We start from the raw sequence: 23,940 nt of genomic DNA on the forward strand, positions 1-23,940 counted from the left end.
TCTTAGATTTTGACAATGTATCACAATTGCCACTCTCAAATTATTGCTTTTGCCATTGAATGGCAATTGTGATGTATTGTCAAAAACTAAGAGTGGCAAAAGTGAAATGTCAAATTCTAGAGTGGCATAAGCAAAGTGGTCAAAAACTAAATTGGCATAGTAAAGTGGTCAAAAGCTAGAGTGGAAAAAACGAGAACGGCGTTTCGGTGCCCGGGTGCATCTGCACCCGGTCAAAAAAAAATCGTAAAAAATTCAGAAAAATTCCAAAAATTCCAAAAAAAAATTGGGTGGTAGACAATTTGATGCGTGAGGTACGCTCCAATTTTCAAAACATTTGGACTTCTGTGCAGCTCTCAGCAAAAAAAACAAATCGAAGGTCAGTATTTATTTTGATTTTTTTCATGAGCGCAGGTGCAGATGAGCTCGGGCTCAAATTCGAATTTTCCGGAAAAAACAAAGTTTTTCCATCAACAAGTGAGCTACTCTCCCAAACCCCAAACCGGTCGCGGAAAAAGAGGGGAGGTGTGGGCTCCCTCCCTCCCCAAGACCAGACCCCTGTCTTTTCTTTGTTCGATTCCCACTCCACTCGGCGGATTCCTCGCAGTTTCCTTTCTCTCCTTTGCGGACGTGGGCCCGCCGGACCGACCCTTTCATCAGTCCTCCACTCCCCGCTACTCTTCACACTCACTCACTCACTCACACTTCGCCTTCTTTCCCCATCCCCAGGCATCGGCGGCGGCGGCGGCCCCCTCGTTCCCACTCTCACTCTCCCAGCATCCGGGCTCCAGAGCGGAGAGACGGTAGAGCGAGCGAGAGATGGGGGAGACGAGGAGCTGGAGCTCTCTGCTGGTGCACATTCTGGTGATCGCCCTCTGCCTCACCGCCTTCGGCTTCGCCATCGCCGCCGAGCGCCGCCGCAGCACGGTACTGTACGCGTCCTTCTCTCTTCCTGCAAGTGCCCCCGGCCGCCGCGCGTCTCTGGATCGGACGGATCCCGAGAGGCCGGGCGTAGATCATCTGCGATTTTGTCTGAACCACCGAGGGTTCTTGCGTAGGGCATTCCTGCCGTCGGTTGGTTGGTGGAGAAAAGTTGGATTAGGTTTTGTTTGAGCACATATCTATCTTTTTTTTTTTGAGGATCGGGTTTGGTGATAGATGGTACTAGTATCGGAAGCAGGTCAGCCCAGCCCGATTTGTTAAAACTGCTACAGTAGTTTTATTTATTTTGAAAAAAAAACTTGTCATCTCGCACGAGTTCGTATTTGCTCAGCTGATACACGAGCGTTCAGGTTCAACCGTTCACTGCTCCGGTGAGAAACGCAGGTGCTTTGGGAACTTTGTGTACTTGTATTTCGTTCAGGCTGTAAAGATTTGAACCCAAATCGTCCCATCTCTAAACAAGTTTGGTTTCTACAGTATATATTTGGCGTCTTTGATTTCCAGTAACGCAATAATAGGGAACATTTAGGTGCAATATCATGCCCACTTGAATTCTACATGATTGAATTTGCACCAAAAGTTGTTCGGTTGCGGCCTTGGAAAAATAAAGGAACCTAGTGAATTCAGAGAGCTTTTACAAGCTGAATGTAATCCGGGTGTTTGATCATTTTAAATGATCTTTGTTCAAAAAAAGGAACCTGCCCAAAATGGTCGAGTTAATTGGAAAATACTTATGAATGTAGTGCAAATGAATCAGTTGGAAAAAATCATGTGGGATGCAAACCTGAAACAAACAGCTCACTGTCCACGCAGGAAGAACTCTACCCATCTCATCCTTAATGTTAACCTAGAAGGTACTGTACTAGTCAATCTGCTCATCTCAGCTACAATCATTGGTTCAAACCTAGATTCTTCTGTATTGAAATGAAGTGTACATATTTTAGCCGAGGCTTTGTGAGGTCTAGTCCACCATATTCAAGGGCATCTACCTTGAGAAGATTTCTCATTTGGCCCATGGAGGAGCTAATCCGTGGATCATGACGGAGAGGAAACGGGCTGGACTTGAATGGCAGATTGATCTTCCGCAGCCGCGGAGTGGCATGAGAGATATTTTCTCCACATATAATCAGCTGATAATCTTATCAGTAGTAGTTAACTTTGAACAGTTTTTTTCATTTGGTGATACCAAATAGTCGAAGTGTTTCTGTTTTTATTTACACATCAATTCTTCTTATCGAAAACCGATCAACATTGGCAGCTAACTATGTCAATTACAGCAAAAGTTTCAATTCTTTTTAGCAGCTTTATGCAAGGTAAATGACCTGGATGATGGGCTGCATCATCCTGGCCTATTTCCCCCTTGATTAGTTTCTGTCTGTTTTATACTTCTGCTGATCATGAATAACTTATCACTTACTTTCTTGTCACAACAGGGTTCGATAGTCACAGACATCAACAACTCCACATATTGCACTTATGACTCCGATATTTCCACCGGCTATGGTGTCGGCGCCTTCCTATTTCTCCTCTCGGGCCAATCACTCCTTATGGGAGTTACAAAGTGCATGTGCTTTGGGCAACCGCTGGCACCCGGTGGAAGCAGAGCCTGGTCCATTATCTACTTTGTATCTTCATGGTAATTCCTATGTCCCACAGGAAACAATTCTTTTCTTTCACTGCCCAAGTTATGTTACCCTTTAATATGTAACGAGCATTTACCTGCACATCATCAGGATCACATTCATAATCGCCGAGTCCTGCCTGATCGCCGGAGCGACAAAGAACGCGTACCACACCAAGTACAGGCACATGATATACGCGGGGAGCTGGACCTGCGACTCTCTGCGGAAAGGGGTGTTCATCTCGGGGGCGGTCTTTGTGGTGTTCACCATGACCCTGAACGTGTACTTCTACATGTACTACACGAAATCGACGCGCCAGGCCGCCAAAAAGACCAACAAGGCCACCGCCAATGTCGGCATGGCTGGCTACGCATGACGAGGGAGAAGGACTCTGGTTTGATGGAACTTGCTTGAGTGCTGGATTTAGATAGATATTCTGGAGCAGAACGTAGTAGTTTCTGGAAAATGTAGCGTGTGGTATGGCTCTCTATGATCAGATCAGATGTGTTTGTTCAGGCCTAGTTCTCGTCTTGCCTGATCTACAGAATATTTGATGTCCAAGACAGCGGCATTGTGATACTCCTAGATCCAAGTTGTGAGAGTGAGCATGATCATATGAGAGGGGTGAACCGGATGGTCCACTGCCAACAGGCTAAGAATTTTTAATTTTTTTTGAGAAACGCAATACAGACGCTCACTACTATGAACGCATGCCCCGTGTGAGCATGTCCTGAGAGACTGATCCGAATTGAAATTGACAAAGTCACCACGGGGGTTCCACTATTGACAAAAATGTCGTCTCCTATGAGAAAACCTCTTTATTAGAAACATAAATGCTAAACCTATAGTTTGATCCCTCGTGAGCCGAGAGTACAGTCATCCTCCTGTGAGTCTACGACCTCACAGGGTTGGTTCTGACAAAGTAAGAAGTCAACCCCAACAACGGGCGGCCTATCCTTGTTAGCTTTGCTAGGGCAGGATAGTATATCCCACATGATGGACTAATAATAGATGACCATGGATTTGTTAAAATTTACGAAGCCTACTTACGCATGACAGGTAAATTGAATTGTAAGGACGAAAGATGCAGTTTCTTCTATTTTTTTTGAAACAGAGACATTAGTTTTGTCTCATCTATTAATTAAGAAGAGAATAAAATTTGTGTTACAAAGACCCCCTTAGGGTGTGAGCGTGAGCATGATCATATGAGAGGGGTGAGCCGGATGGTCCACTGCCAACAGGCTAAGATTTTTTTTTCAAAAAAATTGAGAAACGCAATACAGACACTCACTACTGTGAACGCATGCATGCGCTGAGCACATCCGGGTATTGCATGCACGCACCCCCCGTGTGAGCACGTCCGTGAGACTGATCTGAAAGGTATTGAGATTGACAAAGTCATCACGGGCGTTCCACTATTGACAAAATTTGAGAAACGCAATACAGACACTCACTACTATGAATGCATGCATGCGCTGTGAGCATGTCCGGGTATTGCATGCACGCACCCCTGTATGAGCACGTCCGTGAGACTGATCTGAAAGGTATTAAGATTGACAAAGTCATCACGGGCGTTCCACTATTGACAAAAACATCGTTCCACTATTGACAAAAACATCGTCTCCTATCGGGAAAACATGACATCTTTATTAGAAACATAAATGTCAAACCTATAGTTTGATCCCTCGTGAGTCGAGAGTACAACCATCCTCCTTCTACGACCCCACAAGGTTGGTTCTGACAAAGTAAGAAGTCAACCCCAACAACGGGCGGCCTGGTCATGGATTTGATCCATGAAATGATGAATGGAGCTCCGGCCACAATATCGGCGAAGGACAACTAGTAAATCCGATCCCCTATACGTCCGCAGACGGGCCCTCGTATTTTCCTCCCGGCATTCACATATCTCAAATCCGGACTCTCAAGTCTATGCAAATTCATGCACGTTGATCATACAAGCCAATGTCGCACGTAAATAGCAAATGTTGGTACGAAGCATAGATGACGTTTACATAAAATTTATTTTAAGTGCCAAACTCAAGCATTGGTTCCTTGGTTGCCATTGTGGGTTCACATATGCTCCACAAGATCATTGAGATTCTGATGCATCTGCAAAAAGTTCATAAGCTGAGCCGCATCTTGATCTTCCGGGATTTCCACTTGTTCTCCAGGTGTTTCGAAAACATGGGTTTGGGCTACACCATCACCCTCATCCTCGACAACCATATTGTGCAGAATAACATAACATGTCATCAGATGCCACAAGTTTCTGATTCCCACATCATTGCAGCGCTCCGCACAATTCTTCAATGAGTCTGAAGCACACCAAATGCTCTCTCCACACCATTCCTAGCCGCTTCTTACATTGTTGCAAAGTGGCTCTGTTTATTGCCATGCGGTTCGGATATGGTCTTCACAAACGCCGCCCACTGAGAATAAGAGCAATGAGGAGGCAATGGTGAGGTTTGCGAGGAAAAATCCGCATCTCATGCAGTACAAGGCGGAGCTCTTCTAAAAGGGGGACCATGAGCACCAAAAAGCAAGGCGCGAGAAGGACAAGTATTCCAACAACCAGATCAAGGTCGAGTCCAGCGACGAAGTTCAGCAAAAGGACGCAGCATGACAAGGGTAGTGATATTTAGGAATCGCTCACACTATGTTTAAAGTTTTAAATGTTTGCAAGTTTAGACCATGGCAGTGTGATCAATGTAGCTTGGATGTTTGCAAGATTGAATGTTTGGAACTTTGGGTTTATATCATCTGTTGCACTGCGCTCAAACATAAAACTGATGTCCAAACCTCACTGTTTGGTGCCCTAAAATACATCATGCATGCCCTTAAATACATCATCGGTTGGAGATGCTCTTACAAGAATGGTGATGCATGGCCTACCCATGCAGGATATTGACGCCCAATAAATTGATCTAATCCACCAACTCGCAGTTTCATATGCGTGTACATTATGGCTTGGCATTAGCAAGTATCCAGAGCCTTAGGGTTGTTAGTTAGTATGCCCACGGGCTTGTGGTATATGACTAATTTACAAAAAAAAATCCAAACATTTATCTCAGGGAACTCTGCACACCGGAAGAAAGGGAGATCGAGCATAAAACAAATACAGGCACACTGGCCCTGAAACTCAGGCTAGTTGTGCATTCAAGCGAACATCATTCCGGACGGCTAACGGCCTGACCAACTAGAGCAGCAGCTTGATCATGGCCAGCGAGAATTCATGTAGCCTCAGACAAAATTGATTACAAAATTTAAAACTAACGTCACAACATTAACATTACACATGACGACGGATAATTAATGATGCACATAGGCATAGGCATGCACTTCTTTCGCTAGAAGAGCCATCGCCGCTACAGAACATAGCCAAAGGCAGATCCAAAGTTAGGCGCCACCCTCCTATTTGCTGCCGCCAATGCGATCCTGTTTGACAAAGACAGAGTAGAGATTTCATTCGACCATAGACGATCCGGACTCCATTGCGTTCGAACTTATTGCTGCAGCAGCGCATCAAAATATACCTGAAGCATCTGCATCAGTTTGGGGTTCGCCTCCAGAAGTTGGCAAAGCTTCGCACGATCGCTTAGAAGGCTCTGTAACAAGGAAAACCGTGGTCAGACACATTGGGAAATGACTATTTTTCTAGCACGTTGCTTCAGTAGAAAATTCAAATAACCTGGATTGCTTCTTGAGACGAGAAGAAGTGGCTCAGATCGATCTCCGGTTCTTTCTGCTGTTGAGATGAACCATCCGCTTGTGCAGTCTGGCTAGCAACTTGCGATTGTTCACCTGCTTGTCTCAGCGTTTGCGCCGCAAGGTCCTGCTGACTCGGGTAAAACTGCATCTGAGGAACAGGAACTTGGTTCTGAAACTGCAAAGTCATCTGCGACTGGATGCTATTTTGCGCATATGACTGAGGCTGCTCCTGGTGTTGCTGCCATTGAAGAGAAGCAAGATGTTGCTGGGTCTGGGATGGATGAGGCTGCTGAGGTAGTGGTGGTGGTGGAGGTGGCCGTGCTTGCATTGAAGAAACAGAAGACTGGGGATTGGACCCACTCTGTGGAAGGCCAGATGAGAGTTGAACATGTTGAAGAGATGTTCCGAAGAATGGACTAGACATTGGAGGCCTGCTCATTAGAAATTGTGATGCAAATGATGGCAACAAATTGGACAGAATTGCGCTGCCAGATGCAGAATTTATGCCTAAATTTGCATCGTTCATAAGAGATGAAGACGGTTTAGGCTGGACAACACTAGTGCCTTGATTATACAGATGAGATGCAGGAGAGCCAGAGCTCATTGCAGAATGTTGGGTTGAATAAGGTTGAGCAAGGGGTGCCATTGGTCGGGCAGATGAACCAGAGTTGAAGTGCTCCATAGGGACCCTATTTACTGGAAAATTGTTCCACAAGAAATTGACGTCTGCATTAGGAGCATTCGATGATAAAGTACCGTTGCTTGCTAGGGCATGTTCAGTTTGAGCCTGAAAATGGAAGTTCACATTTTAGAATCTAAATTGCAACATCAAGTAAAAAGCAACATGGAGACATAATTAGAGCTTGAAAAGACCTGTCTTCCATTACCTGAAGCCCTACAAAAGCGGTAGGCATACTAGCCTCAAAAGGTTGTACAGGATAATTAGATGGGTAAGCTGGTGGTCCATCCCTAGCGCTGTCCCTTGCATTGTAAGATGATGACCTCCTTTGACTTGACTCAGGACTTCGTGTAGGCATGGAAGAAGTTGGCAGTGGCATTGGTGGCAGAGGTGGTTGGTTTCTGGAAAACCTATGATCGTGTCCATGAGATCCAGATGACAGAGAACTCTCAGACAACTTATGTGCACTTCTCTTCTGATAAGTATTAGGACGCAATTGTTGCAGAGGTGCTTCTGCCGGACGCTTGTTATGAGAGGAAAAGTATGCAGGTTCATCAGCATGATCACTGAATGCACTCTTCTCTGAGGCTGGGCTAGAAACTGAACCTTTTCGCTCCAAAGGAACATTAGCTTCTGGAAGCATAGCTGTCCGAGAAGATATGTGAGCACCAAGACTCTCATTGTTCTTTGAGACAGGTATGTCCCTCCGAGAAAAGGGACTTTTTTCATTCTGCTGATCCTCTGTCTCCTCAACAACTGGACCTGGAGAATTTTCCCCAATAATGACAGGCGGTTGTAGATTATCATCCGGTTGAGGAAAAGGTAGTTTGTCATCTGACTCCAATTCCTCGTCAAAGACTATATCAATTTCTTGATCGTCATCAAGATCCGCCTTGGGTTGTTGCGGTTTCTCCGTCTTAGCACGGACATTGTCATCCAAACTTGTCTGACTCTTTACTTGGGGTGCATCCCCAGATGGGGCTGGCACAGGATTTTGACGCTCCCTCTGCCTTGCCATAAATTCATCTACATGAATAGATGGAGGTCTTCCACTAAGTGTTCCGCGCGGAGTAGAATTTACAATATTTGATGCACTGCTTGCACCATCTATGTTCCTCTCTCTTGCAACATAATCATCTACATGCATTGAAGGTGGTCTACTTGTGTTTGGTTTCCGATGACGGAAAGTGTCTCTGCGTGCATGACCTGTAGAGACGCTAGTTGTATTTAAACTTCGACCAAACTGTCCAGTAGGTTCAGGTGCTTGATTGTCTTTTATACGTCTACTTGCAGCCTCTCCCAATGCCAGTTTTCTGCTAGCAGATTGACCAGCAATTAGCTGTCTGTCGAGAGAAGAATCGGGCAACTCCCACACCAACCTCTTCGAAAATTCACCCTCAACCGGTTCTTCTGAATCAGCAATAATCTTCCAAGCATTTGAAAAGAAGAGAACAGATTCGTGATTCGCAGACACACTGGCTAGGGATGGCATTAGACGAGATGTCATGACAACAGAACGAACCACTCCAAATGGCAAGTAAGTGCCTTCAAGAACCATCTGCACTGAATCTTCTAATAGGCCAGCATTCTCAAGAATAGAGCACAGTAATGTGATGGAACTCTGAACCTGTTAATGACGTCACCATGAGAAACATGAGATTAACAAAAAAAATGTAACTCGGTAATGATAGGTATACCTGATTTAGAAGACTCTTTCCAACAGAATTTGACAAATGATCATAGCCCTGGGATATTTTCTCCTCGAAAGTCTTCACTAAAACTGTACTCTCATCCAAACTATCACCAGAGGATTTCAATGCAAGACTACGTTCAAAGGGGTGCCCAAATAGACACCTCAATATGATGGGACCCTCAAGACTGTAACAAGCAGAAACAATATAAGTACCTCATTATGTCCTGACCCATACAAAAACTGCACTGAAGATGTAAGAATGCTTATACATCGTAAATGCATCCATGGTTGCAGATACTGGTCTTTTTGAAGAAGGAAAATATTTGCAACCTTAACTGATATTAAGTTATTATCATTCAGATCTACTCTTCAAAAGAACAGTACAAACATGAAGAACCAATTGCCAGTTAGATACAAAAAACTCTACAAAGAAAAACAAAATCACCAGCCGACAGAGTAAATCAGAATAAAACAAATTGCCATCACATCTGGAAATAATTCATTTATTCTGCATATAAACAAGATATCTGGCAGCCTGAGGCCGTGAACAATTATTTTAATATAGTGATTAGCAGTTAGCTTTCCAATATGGAGATCATCTGAATCACCTATGTGGATGATTAACTTAACCCCAAAGCATGCCTCAAGATTAATTACGAATTTGATGGAGTCAAGACATTTAAAGATTAGCATCTATATAATAGCTTTTAAATTTATTTTTCCTTTTCTTGCACACTATAGACCACAAGCTCATATCACAGCCAGTAGACTTTAATATAGTAGTTACATGCAGGAAACCCAGTGTGCCATGCAAATGGGTTATATGAACATTTGATGAATTTGGATGCAGCCTAGGAAACTGGAAACTGCAAAGATATAATCGCACATGTATTTTTTTATTACTTCTCCTTTTCTTGCACACTATAGACCACAAGCTCATATCACAGCCAGTAGAATTAAATAGTACTTAAATGCAGGCAATCCAGTGCTTCATGCAAATGGGTTATATAAACATTTAACAATTTGCATGCCACCGAGGAAATTGGAAAGTGCAAAGATATACTTGCACATGTATTATCAAAATATTCATAAGGAAGAACATGAAGTGATGTTTACCTGTCACCATACTGGCTAAGGGCAATAGCACCAAGTATAAAAGAATAAACTGTTTCTACACAATAATCTGTTGGATTATTAGCGTCAACACATTTCAGGAGTCGCTTGAAGCACTTCAATAAAGGGGTAAAGCAGCGCCAGTTATCCATATTTGGTGGGTCATGATAAGTGTCACTCTCAGTTTTCTCCTCATCATCTTGGCTAAGAGTTTGGAGTTGTGAAAATATCAAAGGCACTGCACTTCTACAGATATAGGAAGAAGCCACTTCCTTGAATGCCATGGAACAAGCAAACATTTCTCGTCCAACTGGTAAAACCTGACATCCATCTTATAGCATGATGAGTATTGAAATGAACCATACTAAAAACATGAAAAGAAACATGAATAAAATATAACTTCAGCATTAAGGATGGCATGCACCACAAGAGAATCAAATTTAAATAAAAACTGATCAACTGCAGCACTTCTCCATCAGAGAATATGCTATTCAGATATTGCCACAAAGCCGTCTGTTAAAGTACAACATATGACATAATTCATGTGTATTTTAAGTATCTAGGGTATTTTAAAATGGTTGAACACAAAATTTTGGAATTCAGTTTCTTAAATCGTAAGTAGCAACACAACACTGTCAAAGGAAGAAGAAAAAGAAAGTAACAGCTGAAGAAACATTATCACCATTCCATGTCCTCATTCTCAGCATATCCTTCTCATGTACTCCCTCTACACTAGTGTAGTGTAAAAAACACTCTGATATTATAGGACGGAGGGAGTATTTGAACTTCAGCTATTCCTTTAGGTTTTCCACTTCCAACGGTATGAACTTCCCAATGTATGATCTTAGACACTTTTGTTGACCCTTTTAACTAGGACTACTCCCCCAAAAAAGGAACTAACTGCACAGGGCAGTTTCAACTCATAAATGGCTTCTGGAATAGGGAACACTTGGAAGATAGTACTTCATTACAAAAGCTTGATATCAATCTTTCAGAGTAGTAAAACTAAAGAAACCACAACAAAACAGACCACATCCTGGCTTCACTACAGTAGTGACCTAAGCTTGAGAATCAAATAGAGAAGTAAACGCTAGCGATCCGACAACCATCTTATCATATATAACACGAAAGATATTTTACCTGGCATAAGAGCAAGAGGTGATGCATGATAGAAGAGCACTCCTCAACGCTAGCATTCTCTGAGGACCTACTTTGAGTTAATATAATTAGTTTTCAAATGTAAATGATGAAGTAGTTCTGAAGTAGATAGTTTACTAGTTGTGAGCTTACTCTTCAATAGCAGTCTGCTCTTTGCCAGATGGCTGGGCACTGAAGATAGATGCGAGACATCTGAACAAGGGAATCCTCCATTTGAGCATAAGTTGGTCACTTCTGTAGGCTCCTCTTTCAGACATCGTCTTATCTTCCAAGTAAGATGCGTTGCTGCAGTTCTTTAGTAACTTATTAAGAACCCGCGCAATTCCCATTTTCCATAGCAATACCTGAATAAAGAGAACATGAGAGGAAAAAGAGAGAAACAATATACACAGGTCATGAATAATAAAGAGCCTCTCACCTTGCCATTTGGATGTTCTGACAATTTTGCAATGAACTTAAGTAACTGATGCACCTGGAAACAATGCAATTAAAGTATTAAACAACTTCAGATTGATGATGCTGAGGGCTATAAATGAAGAACTAGATTTAGGGGAAAAGAAGAGCTCATTCAACCAAATATAAGTGCCCGGTAACTAAAGGAATGTGCTTGTGTGTTACGAGAACTAGCACACAAGTAGAATTACTGTTCCAAAGTTTTACTGGACTGTTACTAGTCAACAATGATACCGACCCAGAGTTAAATGCCCCATATATAGTAGAACAGGGGGACACTACAGAGAGGACCATCTGAAATAAACACGGACAAACCCACATACAGGTCAGGTTCCCCCCAAGAAACTAACAAGTTTTCCAGAAACAAGCCAGCTTCTGTTTGCATGAGGCCAGCATTTAAATCATTTTTTCAGCGCCACCTCAATGGAGTTCATTAATTAATATGTTTGAAGTTTGAACCATATATAAACCTCAAGAACAGAAAAAATGAATGCTAAAAATGAAACAAAGTGGTCTTCCAGAACAAAAGAAATCCAGGATTGACCACAGTTCCAGGAACCTGAACACTAGCCAACCAATTTCTGTTGGTGACTGAACGCACAGGGCTTCATAATTACAATCGTCATGTAATGCCAGTTTTCTTCAAATAGTATTTCTACAAATTTGTTGGACACAACAAAACCTGTTGGGATCAGAAGATAGCAGTGTGGACCTAATATCGACTTACTAAACAAGATGGTTCCAACAATAGTGCCAAAACGGCAGGTTAGTTAGCTAGTTACTAAAAGCTGGTCAAACAAGGGATTAATTACACTTCTCATGAGGAAATGCCTCCAGAACTTTGAACAGTAACCAGAATGATATAGTATTTAACAGACATTTTTCTGGCGCATAATAACACTCAGCTATGCAGCCATAATCCCTATACATTATCATACCTTAAAGACCTCTCCCTCTGACAGGGACGTTCCATCAACCTTGTCATTCAACCAAATAAAAATTGGTCGCAGAAGAACCACCGCGCACTCAATCTTTTCAGAGGCAACACGAACAATGAAGATCCGGAGCATGTCTTGTATCACCATCAAGGCCTATGTGGTTCGATAGCTATATAAGTATTTGGTATTTGCTATAGTGAAAAGTCATTTGCTTTGGAGTGAAAAAAGCATCAGATAAAAACAAATCCAGGACATACCGAAGTAGCAAAGTTGTCAATGACACGTGCAAGTCTATCAAGTTGTGGCATCAATCTTACAAGTAATACAGACACATGTTCAGGGCGCAGGTGCCAGTTCACTTGTTTCTCAACTTGAGGTCCTAGAATTGTTGCAGTACTCAAAGATCTAATAGCACTCAGAGAAGGAACTTCGACATTCCACATCCATATGCCTTCATCTGGGAAAAGATCACCCTTCAAGCACAAGAAACATACACAAATGAGAATCGGTACCGATCTTACAATTCTGCCACCTGCGTTTTTTAATGGAAACAAGTAGATATCTAAAGGATACAAGCATAAATAAACGGCTTACCAAGAGACAAAGAAGGCTGCAGGCATCTTTTGGACCTAATGGTACTGATGCATTAGTAGGCTCAACATTTTCAAGAAGGCAATGAAATAGGCCAGGTGTCCAATTATACAATGGCCAGCAAGCAAGTGCTGAGGTAATAAGCTGGCAAACCACACCAAAGCTTACAGCAAAACTAGGAAACATGAAAGACAGATCGGCCGCACAAGCTGCTAGTCTTGGGCTGAAATTATACAACAACAAAATATTATGTAAGATAGGGGAATAGAAGAGGGGGGAGGGGGAGGGGGAGTTGCTATGCATAGAGGGCTATCTGAATACCTGACTTCTCGGTGTAGCCGCAGAAGAGCAGTAAGAAGTTTTTTGTTGCGGTATTGATCCTTTGTTCCCTGCCAAGGTGGATACATCCAAGATCATTGATATGAGCAGCTTGAGGCAATTACATGCTTACACTGAAGCCATATTGAAACTGAAAGCATGACAAGGAATAGGACAGAACATATTACATGTAATATCTGAAGGAGGTTTATCAGCAACACAAGTGAGGGAGTCATGAGATCCACAAGGGCTTGTTCATGAGTTCGGTCTAAAAGCAATTCTGTGGTGGAACTTAGTTCAGCACCTTCATCAACAAGGTAATCTAAAGGAAGAATAAGAGAAAGAAAATGGTTTTAGCACAAAAAAAAGCATATAAACATCAGTCAACTTCATGAACAAGACAATATAATCACCTACTGTAAGCACATTTTTTGAATAATAATCCAAATAAAGCACAAGGTGCTCACCGTAGCTATTCGACAAGCGTTCAAGCATAGACTTGCAGTTCATCAGGACTATGTATATAACAGTAATCGCACCTTCTTCAAACAGGGAAGAAGCCACAGCCTTCATCGATAGCAAAAAATGATGGCATGAATAATTCATTGCAAATTAAACGTCATGAATAAATAGAACACAAAAAGGATGATGAGCTTACCTTATCTTCTGAAATAAATGCTAAAATGCGGAAGGCTGTTGTCAATTGAACCACAGAAGTGCTGCACAAAGCAACTCCATCAAAGTACTTGTTTGTAACAAGCTTCCCAAGAAGATTATCAATGACTTGACCATCTGAAGTATTATTTGAATCTGCAACTACATTCTCGACATCCATTGAATCTGACACAAGCACGTTTCCAGAAGAAAAATGGGCATCTTCACCAGAAGCTAGAATAGCAGAATAACGAAGAAGCCCAACAGCACCATTTCTCTGATATATAACACCAGCATCAATCCATTCAAGCAACCTTGTTGGAGCATCTTTCCTGTTTGAACCTGGAGAAGACGAATGCAACGCCTTGTGCAGATCAACAGCAAATCCAATCCATGACTTGAGGGATGAAGCAGTTGAATCTGCAACCAAGACTTCAAGAATCTCCGCTGCTGAATGGAAGATAGCAAGACCCAATGGAGAACCTCCTGAGATAAGACAGTCACGAAGAGATGTAAGCCTTCAATCAGAACCTCAGACAACATATCAAGAAGTACAGGATGGTTCCACTGACCATTTTTAATCATGGTTGAATCGAGATCCTTGTATGAAGAGATGGAACTCAACAGAACTGATATTGCCTACACCAGAAATACTTATATCACCCACAATGCAAGTTGCATTAAGAATGACAAATGAAATGAACAACACACACCTCAGGAAAGTAGCCAAGAGCTAATAATGCTTGGCGACCAGAATCGGACCTGCACCACATGATGGATTCTGTAAGCTATATATGGACACTAGAACCAATATATATAAAAATAAATAACTTGTGCGCCAATTTGTGGACACACATAATTGTCTTAGCATCTCAAAATTCATAAATACACTTCAAATTAAGTATTCCTTATCATAGTGTTACTTAGGATATCAAAATTATTGATATTGAGCAAAACACTGAAAGAGGATAAAGTTAAAATTATTGAGTAAACTTTCAACAATATCACTCACTCCTTGTTTATTCAGAGAGAAACATAAGTTAAAAAATAAGAATTATAGAAAGGCACTTTGTACCGAAAGACAATGTCAATATTTGGCCGCTCACGTCATTGTTTTACACAACTAAACTGCGATCACAAGCAATTTCATAAACTATCCACCAAACGCTAACTTCAGTACTGACCTCGAAATGGCACAAAGTTCCCAAAGAACCCATAAAAGCTCATCAGAATTTGGAGGAACTGCAAGTAGCCTATTGGCAGCACTTCCCTACAGAAGAAAATAATTCAAGTCTGATCAAATGAATTATGTTAACACATCAACAGAAGTTAAAAACAAATTTCACAAAGAAACCAAAACATAAAAAACGGAAGTTAGAAAAATCAATTGCAAGTTAAACAATATTAACAGAAGTAGATGTAACAGCATGTACCGTGTGGATGAAACAATTAACAACAAGTTGGGGTAACATCAGCTGAAAGAATAAGTGGAAACAAGATGCAAAAGATGGCAGTGTACACAATGTAGGAGAACTTCTCTATATTTGATGGTTTGAACAGAACTACTAGAAGAAAAATTTCCTTAGGTGAAGAACAACCCCCACATACCAATCTAATCTAACTTTAAAGTTCCAAGTTTCATCCTAGTAATTATATTCATATCTCTGAGTTCAAAAGATCATAAAATCAGTACAAAATTGATAATTCTGATGCAATGAGCCTGCACAAACCACTTTAAGATGTAGCTCTGTGATCATTCCAACTTCCTGGGGGCGGCAGAAGAATCCTTTTGACAGAAGAACGAAGGCATGCCTAAGAGTTATGCATTCTGTTTTATTCATATCTTTACCATCTTGAAGAGAAAGAACTATAAGCTCAGTTGCTTCAGGTTGACTGAGCAAAAAAGATAACCCTGGGGACAGAAAAACATCAGTTCGAGTCATAATGTGAGAAAAACAAGATTCAAAATATCCCAGCTTGAAAATGTGCCAATCAAACCTGAGCGACAAAAAAGAAGGGAGAGGAGAATGGATTCAATTGACGATGTGATCTCCATCAATATTTCAGCAGCAGGCCCACTTGCCAAATGCATTACAGGTGATGATAATAAGGCTGCTGACAGAGGGAAAAAACCTCTTTCCTGTTCTACAAAAAACATAAAGCTAGAGTCACATTTCTAACAGAAGTACAGCTATTGCTCAGCGTCAAGATGATAACCAGCAGTGTAAAACAAGCAAGAGTAGCCACATGCCCATAATAAATGTGTATTTGGAGTTACATCTTGTGTTATAAACTGTGTGGATGTTGTATATTTGTGATATTCACTGGCATGTCGTGGATGTCCATACAAACAAAGGAGACTGCCAAAATTTGTAACAAAAAATCAGACTTTGAGATTCCATGCAGTGTGTGGTAGCATTCTAGGTTGGGTTGATACCTAGGTGGTACAGCCTCCACCAGTACATGCCCTCCTTCAGCTAGCACCCCTCTAGGTCAAGCTGTCGCCACTTAAATCCCACTGACGGGTGTTTATCCCCATCATGACTAGCGGTACATGGCACTTGGTATCAAGGCAGTCGATTGGTCACTGTGTCAGCATGACCATGGCTGAGAAGAGCAAGGTGTGATTCAAGCTGCGGCTGCTGCTAAGCCCGTCGCAGTGTTTATTCTCCTGTTCCCATCAAGGACTCATGGTGTTCTAATGCGACAAGGCGCCACTATCACTAGCCCTCTTTGATATTGGAGCAAATTGTGCCAAAAAGAAATTTCAAATGAAGATGTGTATAAATGTCACATGCATATGGTTGGGCACAATTTTCATTTATATTTATTGGTAGTTGATCACCTTCCAATGTTAGCACTCTCCTTATAAAGAGTTGAGATGAAAATGACAGTCTAAACCAATCTAAGAGATAAAGCATACTTAACAAACTTGGAATTAACTAAATAGACTGAGATGGGGAATCCTCGGCTGACTTGAAGATCAAGTTGCCACCGGTTGCCTGTACTTATCCTTGACGCGGCGGCCATACCCGGCCCCAAATGACAACAGTATTCCAGACATCATATTGACATCATAAGAAATGAAAGGTGCACCATTTGTGGAACTTCACTTCTTTCATACTCCATGGGCCCTTCTCAAAGTTGCCATGTTGCAAACAATTTCATAAAAAATATGGTATATTTTGCAGATTGACAACAAGAGCTAGTTCAACTTACATCAAGATTTAAAGCGTGTGTAAGTAAAGAATACACAAAGAAAAACAAGAAGTGCATATCCCATGTTACCTGGATAAGAGATAACAAACATGAATCGGTGTCAAATTGCAAGAAACTGTACTTGGAATTAGTTATAAGACCAATTGTTGCTTCGAATGAAAGTGAATCTTCCAAATGACTAGACTTGGATATTCTTCTAGCAATAGCCTCTGGCGAAGGATCTTCAATAGGGCCACATATCTTTATCAATTTCTGCATCAAGAAATATAATCGTAAAATAACTGCTAACCCGCTTCACTTCCAAGGAGGAAAACAGAGTGTATGTGCAGCTGTACGGAACTGGGCCTTTCCTAAAGAGAGCAGTTCTAGAAACTTACCGACATTTCGGCAAGCTCGTTACTTGCAAAAATAAGAAAAGAAACTCTGTCCGCGGAAAGTTCATCAGAAGGCAGATTGGAAACCACCTTGATCACGGCAGACTGCAACACGACCATCAGCATCATATAATCTGGAGAGTACACTAACAATAGATTTATGGAACAGTGGGTAGCTAAGAATATTCAAACCTCGTATCTAGATAGTATCTCATAAAAACGCAAACGTTGAAGAACATATGTAGCACGAGAGGCGATATCATGTCTTTCTTTTTCCAGTAGAAGCTTCAACAAAGAACAGTAGCCATCACTGCTGCCGGTGGGTATACTGTTCCGATCACTTCGTGGCCACCATCCCAAGAAAGCTTCACATCCAACACCATGCCGAGTGGCATTCTCAACAATACCTAAGAGAAGCAATGTAGTAGCTGTAGATTTGGGTGTCTTCCAACAAAGCAGATTAATGATTTGCTCCATCCCACCAGCATCAACAAAATAAAAGCAACTCTCTTTTGACGAGCATATTAGGAGAACCAAACTCAAGGACATCACCAACCAGTTATTCTGAAACAAAAAAATGGCATAAGATAGATAAATCATCTAACACATTAGACATCCATATGACAGTTCATCAAGTGGCATCAGATAATTACCTGAGAAGGGCATTGTAGATCAAGTAATGAACAGTTTCTATAATATGGGAAACTATTGTTGAACAACTCAAATATCGTTTTAGTCATAGGCAACTCCTCCAATTCGATGGCAAAGCCATCATCATCACCAAAACGAGTAGCAGCGACAAAATGGACATTTTTCCAAATTTCAAACAGCTCATTGCTAGCTTCAGTGTGAACATTATTACTTTCCTGAGGATCAAGATTACTCTTGCTGAAGCCATCTGCCAAGTCTTGATTCCAACTATGTGACATGCAGTTTGAATTAGTTACATATTTTGAAACAGCTGAGATAACTGCACTTCCTAGGTCAGGGATCAGATTCTCCACATTGGGTATTTGGTGCATTTTGAGAGCTAAATATAGTATTCTCTTCACTTCAAGTGACAAGTCCAAATCTGTGGACTGAAAACTCAATGGTTTGATTGAAGATAATGACTCTTCAAATTTGAATTTGGATGAACGTAGTGCCGGTGGAAGGTCTTCAAATTTTCCCTCTGACGGAGAGCTGACCACATTGGCAAGAGAATGATCCAGGCCTAGTTCTATGTTGAATTGACCAAGGTCTTCGGCAGTATTCCCATAAATTACAAGAGTGAGACTGCGATAAGTTCCCCGCAGCACTAGATGATTTGTTACAATAGCCTGTAAAGTAAAAGAAACAAAGAAAAATGTCTCAAGCAACAGAACAGACCAACTCTGAATGGATGAACAAGACAAAGATGTGGCAAACATAAGCAACTGAAGACTACCAGTTATAATAATAAACAAAAGGCAAGAAAAAATGAACAGAGTGACATGCAGCATCGGTCATTAAGCATGTGCAACTGTACCACATAAGCAACTGGGGCAGTATCCATTCAACTAAAACCTGTAAACTTTCCAGTTAACAAGTTGATAATTTAACATAAATTCATAGCAAGCATAGCATTCACACATTTAGTAGTGCAGATGGAAAAAGCAGATACAACAAGCGGCCAGAAAGGATAGACATATATAGGCACAAGATAGGACTATTTATCAAACTTGAAAACAAATGACATACCTCAACTTCAAGCACATTGGACGAGGAGTGTGAATACAAGAAAGGCAGGCAAAGGCGCCTAAATCGAGACTCCCCATCGCAGTGAACGAAGACTTCCAAAGCAAATGATGGTGGGGATGTTGCACTGATATAACACAAACAACATTAATGAAGGAAAATAGCCCAACAATGAGCGGCAGAAGAAGAATATTAATACATTTCAAACTGTCTGCACGTAAGTCCTCACACGACTGCAGGATAATGTAATTAGCTTACTCAAGACTCTTAAATTAAAGGGAGCTAGAATATTCAGATTGATATAAGACATTTTTATAGAAGTATCATTGGCGATCAATAAATTACATTTGTCCGGTATGTTTCTATGTCAAAATCAAAAGTAGAACCTTTTCAGTAATTCACGTGATAGTGCAAGGGGAAATCATTTCAGCATCCACTGGGAGCCCAAGTTACGTAATTAAAAGCACATGATTCGTATCTGTGAGCCCAAGTTGCATATTATTTAGATTCAATTTTATTAAACACTTCACAAACTAGCATCGAGTCTCATTTGTACTACATTAGTGCATGGTGGTCCCTGTTTTCCAATAATAATGCACACTTTCATTTCCATGTAAGTTCGGAGATTGATCAAGCACTTCTATGTCTTACATTATGGGACGGAGGGAATAGTTATTTTTGCACCGTTGATTGACTCAATGGTATATAATTATGGGACAAACTACATTGTCAGGTGATTCTGTACATTTTAGTGTGCACCTAACTCCATAATGGTTATCAAGATTAATATATTCTGTTACTTTAGAAACATAGTTACAATATTCTGAGCTCTACTACTCTACAATATCTTCCTGCCAACTGCGCTGCTAGAAACTAAAACACATTTCATTTGTTATCTAACTCTAGTGCCAATAAAAAATACAGTTATTTGTTATGTAACTATAGTGATGCCTAATTTTCAATCTTTACTAGATACAGTTGCAATTGTTATACAATGTAAGTAGGTAACACCTACAACATCTACATTCAACTAATCCACATTGCTACGATCTTCGATTTTCTCTTGTAAGAATCTGGGCCCAGAAAATAAGTAGTAGCCTACGGATGTGTTCCCTTGAGCCCAAATACCACCCCACGAAAAATTTACCTAGCCAAGGTTTTGCTTGTCTACGATTTGGCCAATGTGGCAAAGAAAAAGCACTAGAGTGGCCAAATGGGTATGGCCATGCCCAAAAAAACACTATTTATAAACTACAACGGCCAAATAAGTACAGAGGCACTCTTTCACAGAACACACTTTTATCAGATCTCACCTTCACAAGTGCAAAAAGTATAAGGAGGAAATTTTCTTACCCAACAAGAGATATGTTTGGTGTAGAAGGAGCAGCATTTTGCTCAAGAAACTCACAGGCAGTAATCACAACAGGTTCAGAAAATAGCACCTGCATGATGCAACATAATTAAGTGAACTCAAGGACAAGTTATATATTCGAATTTAATTAGATAAATGAGTTTCCCTCTCACTCTCTCTCAGGACAGTAATTAACTGTAATCTTTAGCACTAATGGTGAATAGCTGAAGCACATATAATTAATGCACTCTGCATATGTTCATCTTAAGAAGCTTTCTTAATACTACCTTTGTCATAGCATAGGATGTATAGGAATTGACAGTTTAACACTGTCTCCAAAGTCACACTTTGGCCATCAGTTTCTACGAAATCATGTGCTTCAAATAACAATAAGTACATATTATTGAAGAATTTTCGTGATGGATCTAACAATACCAATTTAGTATTGTAGATATTGGCAATTTGATCCATCATAATGGTCAAACTTAAAAATCATTTGATTGGCATAGATTCTTAAACGGCCTACATTACGGCTCAGAGTGAGTACTTATGTAAAAGGCTGGAGTAGGTGTTATTAGTAAAAATAGCTGGTAGTTACACGAACACTTTGTTACCTTTGTTTGGGCATGGATTGTGAATCCCAAATGAGACGGTTACAAATAAGATCCTGTCTTTTGCTAATATTTACAAAGCTAACCATAGTTAATATCATTCAATCGATTTCAGAAGGACACACAAAGAGTTTATCCGGTCGATATATTCATTGAATATGTCTGTTCCACGTAATGTGTATGTGTGGGCGCCTGTTTGCAGCATGTTAACTACTCCCTCCGTCCCTAAATATAAGTCTTCTTAGAGATTTCAATATGGACTACATACGGATGTATATAGACGTATTTTAGAGTGTAGATTCACTCATTTTGCTCCGCATGTAGTCCATATTGGAATATCTAAAAGGACTTATATTTAGGAACGGAGGGAGTATATGTTTGGCGCTAGTGACAACTTGACTATATTGGACACGGACAAGTGGAGCCACATTGCTGAGGATGTTAGAGACCGTGCACATGAACTTCTTCACAAACATGCGTGATTCATTAAGCCTGAATATGTGCCTAAGTTCAAGGCAGAAAAAGTCGATATAGTTATTTCATAGAATTGCTTCAGATATACTGGAAAAGGAAGTCGAGCATAAAACAAATTCTAGTATGTAATTATGTGCCAGTTTGGTGCACCAAAGAACATATGGGGTACTAAAAGCCGTCGAGCTTAACAATTCAAACGTCTGCTGACCAAGCAGTAGCAATATTTGGTGGCAGATCGCATAGGAGACTAACACAAAAGGAGGGGGGGTGAAGCGCACCTCGTCGACGTACTCGTCCAGCTGAGAGTGGAGGATCGTCTGCGCGAACAGCACGACCGGCTCCGGGCGTCCCATCGAAGCGGGCCGTATATTTCTCGACACCGGACCTCCTGAGCGAGCGAAAGCAGGGGCGCTAAAACCCTAGCGTCCTCTGAAGCGTGCAAGGACGAGGGAACGGGGGACTTCGCGATGCGCACGCGGGTCGCCGCAGCCTCCGTGGTGAGACGAGCCCGCGCGGGGGTGCGGCGGCCTGTTTGGCCCTCTCGGTCCGCGGCGGCGGCGTGGGGTGGGGTGTGGGGGGGACGAGACGGAGGAGGACGAACCAGGTATTCTGAAGGCTCGGAAGGTTTTTTTTTAGTGGGTTCGGAAGGGTTTTCCCTTTTCAGAAGGGAACCAGGCGAAACGGGCTTAACTTGCATGTTACCGACCTGGACTGTGATAAAGCATCTCCAAACAAAAGAAGTACCCCTCAAAAAAAATGATTGGAACTATAAAAAAGAGTATGATTATTTAAATAAAACTATAAATCTGAGTATGATTAGTTGTAAAAATAAAAAACTATAAATCCGACATCAGATTTCTAGCCTTTCCCCGCGAACGCTAGTTTTGTTGTTCGATCGAACTGCATGGATCTCAGCGCACCCTGGTTGCCACGTCATCGTTTGGATTCCTTTGTTCCATGCATGGGAGTCAGCTTTACGCCTCCAATCTCCCTTGCCTTCGTCGTTATTGTGTTCTCGCGCCCAAAAACTTGAGCCAGTTCCCTTTCCCCCTTCAGTTTTTGAAAGATGGCCGGGGAAGGCAGCCACATCTCGGCCGTGAAGCCCAAAAAGGGCGCCGAGAAGGGAACCACGGGGAGCGAGCAGTCTACCGGAGAAAGCTAGAACCCCCTGGTATGAGGGGGTTGTGGCAGCCCTTGACCGTCACCGAGGAGAACATCATTGCGCTCCAAGACGTCGGGTACCTGTCGGGGCTCGAGGTTGCCCTGTCCCGCTCTCCCCTTGTCAAAGGGCCGACGGGTCTCACTTCTGTCGGGGTTCCTAAACATCGCGTTGGTGAGTGAGTCGTCTTCATATCCCATCTCCTTCGGGGTTTGGAATTTCCCATTCACCCCTTCCTCGAGGTCTTCTTTATTTCTACATCCTTCAATTCCACCACCTTGCACCTAACTCAATCTTCCACATCGCTTGCTTCGTCACATTCTGCCAAGCGTTCCTCTGCATCGAGCCCAACTTTGCACTCTGCCACTCTGGCTTAAGTTCTTCTGCATCAAGATGCGGATGAACGACCCCATCGAGTGTGAGGCAACGATGGTAAGCAGGATTCCGGGTACCAAGTGGCTGCCGACGAAGTTTATCGTGTTGGACATATGCCCTAGAGACAATAATATTATATTATTATATTTCTGTTGTCATAATTAAGAGTCTATATTCTATGATATAACTGCTATGGTCATGAAATATGCGATTTAATGGAAAACTCATATGCACGTGTGGAATGATAAACGGTAAAGAATAGGTTCCTAGTCTTACCCCTAAGACTGACTCAAGTGTTGTTGGTGATCATGTTTTCCGGATCTTAGGATATCGCTAAAAGTAATGATAGTCCTAAAACAATATTGAAAGTATGATGTTAGAAGAACGATCGTATTGAATCGACCCAAACTTGTTGGTTATACTTTGAAGTTTGAAATGATATTGTTTGACATCAATTATTATAACACGGAGTGTTAACATGTATTTATAGCTCCTTAGAACATGAGAGTATCTTAGTCACTTCTTACCATAGGTGGACTTTGGGGTTGCTCAAACTTCACCTGTAACATGGTGATCATAACGACAACTTACAGGTTCATCAGAAAGTTTGACAAGAAACTAGATAGCTCAAGAGTGGAACTTGCTTCTTGAAAGTGCTAGTTATCGACTAGAGGGGGGGTGAATAGGCGATTTTTATGAAAGTCTTCAAAACGTGGAAGTTTCGAAGACAAACAATAGAAATGACCTAATTGATATGCAGCGGAAGATAAACTACAACAAGCAAACCATAGTCAA

The 23,940-nt window shown here is 41.5% G+C and overlaps 2 protein-coding genes across 2 annotated transcripts; one reads left to right on the forward strand and one right to left on the reverse strand.

The window, feature by feature from the left end:
* Positions 1-617: 617 nt before the first annotated feature.
* Positions 618-3,177, forward strand: LOC123159110 (uncharacterized). The gene is made up of 3 exons (XM_044576917.1): positions 618-924; positions 2,373-2,575; positions 2,673-3,177. Exons 1-3 carry the CDS (start codon positions 817-819, stop codon positions 2,935-2,937), a joined length of 576 nt encoding a protein of 191 aa, XP_044432852.1. The 5' UTR covers positions 618-816; the 3' UTR covers positions 2,938-3,177.
* Positions 3,178-5,648: 2,471 nt separating this feature from the next.
* On the reverse strand, positions 5,649-22,229 carry LOC123156728 (protein virilizer homolog). The gene is made up of 28 exons (XM_044574893.1): positions 21,890-22,229; positions 20,529-20,617; positions 19,179-19,302; positions 18,113-18,778; positions 17,652-18,023; positions 17,463-17,564; positions 17,155-17,337; positions 15,865-16,006; positions 15,597-15,778; positions 15,051-15,136; positions 14,580-14,628; positions 14,439-14,505; positions 13,871-14,352; positions 13,680-13,779; positions 13,401-13,534; positions 13,216-13,283; positions 12,898-13,117; positions 12,561-12,776; positions 12,304-12,456; positions 11,331-11,384; positions 11,045-11,256; positions 10,895-10,961; positions 9,758-10,074; positions 8,646-8,826; positions 7,157-8,575; positions 6,250-7,056; positions 6,095-6,166; positions 5,649-5,996 (listed from the first exon to the last, which is right to left on the reverse strand). The coding sequence occupies exons 1-28, from the start codon at positions 21,962-21,964 to the stop codon at positions 5,973-5,975; spliced, it is 6,663 nt and encodes a 2,220-aa protein (XP_044430828.1). The 5' UTR covers positions 21,965-22,229; the 3' UTR covers positions 5,649-5,972.
* Positions 22,230-23,940: the final 1,711 nt, after the last annotated feature.

The sequence above is a fragment of the Triticum aestivum genome, chromosome 7B (assembly GCF_018294505.1).
Source record: "Triticum aestivum cultivar Chinese Spring chromosome 7B, IWGSC CS RefSeq v2.1, whole genome shotgun sequence".
Classification (NCBI taxonomy): Eukaryota; Viridiplantae; Streptophyta; class Magnoliopsida; order Poales; family Poaceae; genus Triticum; species Triticum aestivum.

Coding starts and splice junctions, on each gene's coding strand:
- LOC123159110 (XM_044576917.1), top strand. CDS start 817: ATGGGGGAGACGAGGAGCTGGAGCTCTCTGCTGGTGCACATTCTGGTG. Junction 925..2,372: donor CCGAGCGCCGCCGCAGCACG/GTACTGTACGCG, acceptor TTGTCACAACAG/GGTTCGATAGTCACAGACAT. Junction 2,576..2,672: donor ATCTACTTTGTATCTTCATG/GTAATTCCTATG, acceptor GCACATCATCAG/GATCACATTCATAATCGCCG.
- LOC123156728 (XM_044574893.1), bottom strand. CDS start 21,964: ATGGGACGCCCGGAGCCGGTCGTGCTGTTCGCGCAGACGATCCTCCAC. Junction 18,779..19,178: donor CCAATGTGCTTGAAGTTGAG/GTATGTCATTTG, acceptor TTTACTTTACAG/GCTATTGTAACAAATCATCT. Junction 12,457..12,560: donor TTGACAACTTTGCTACTTCG/GTATGTCCTGGA, acceptor CGAACCACATAG/GCCTTGATGGTGATACAAGA.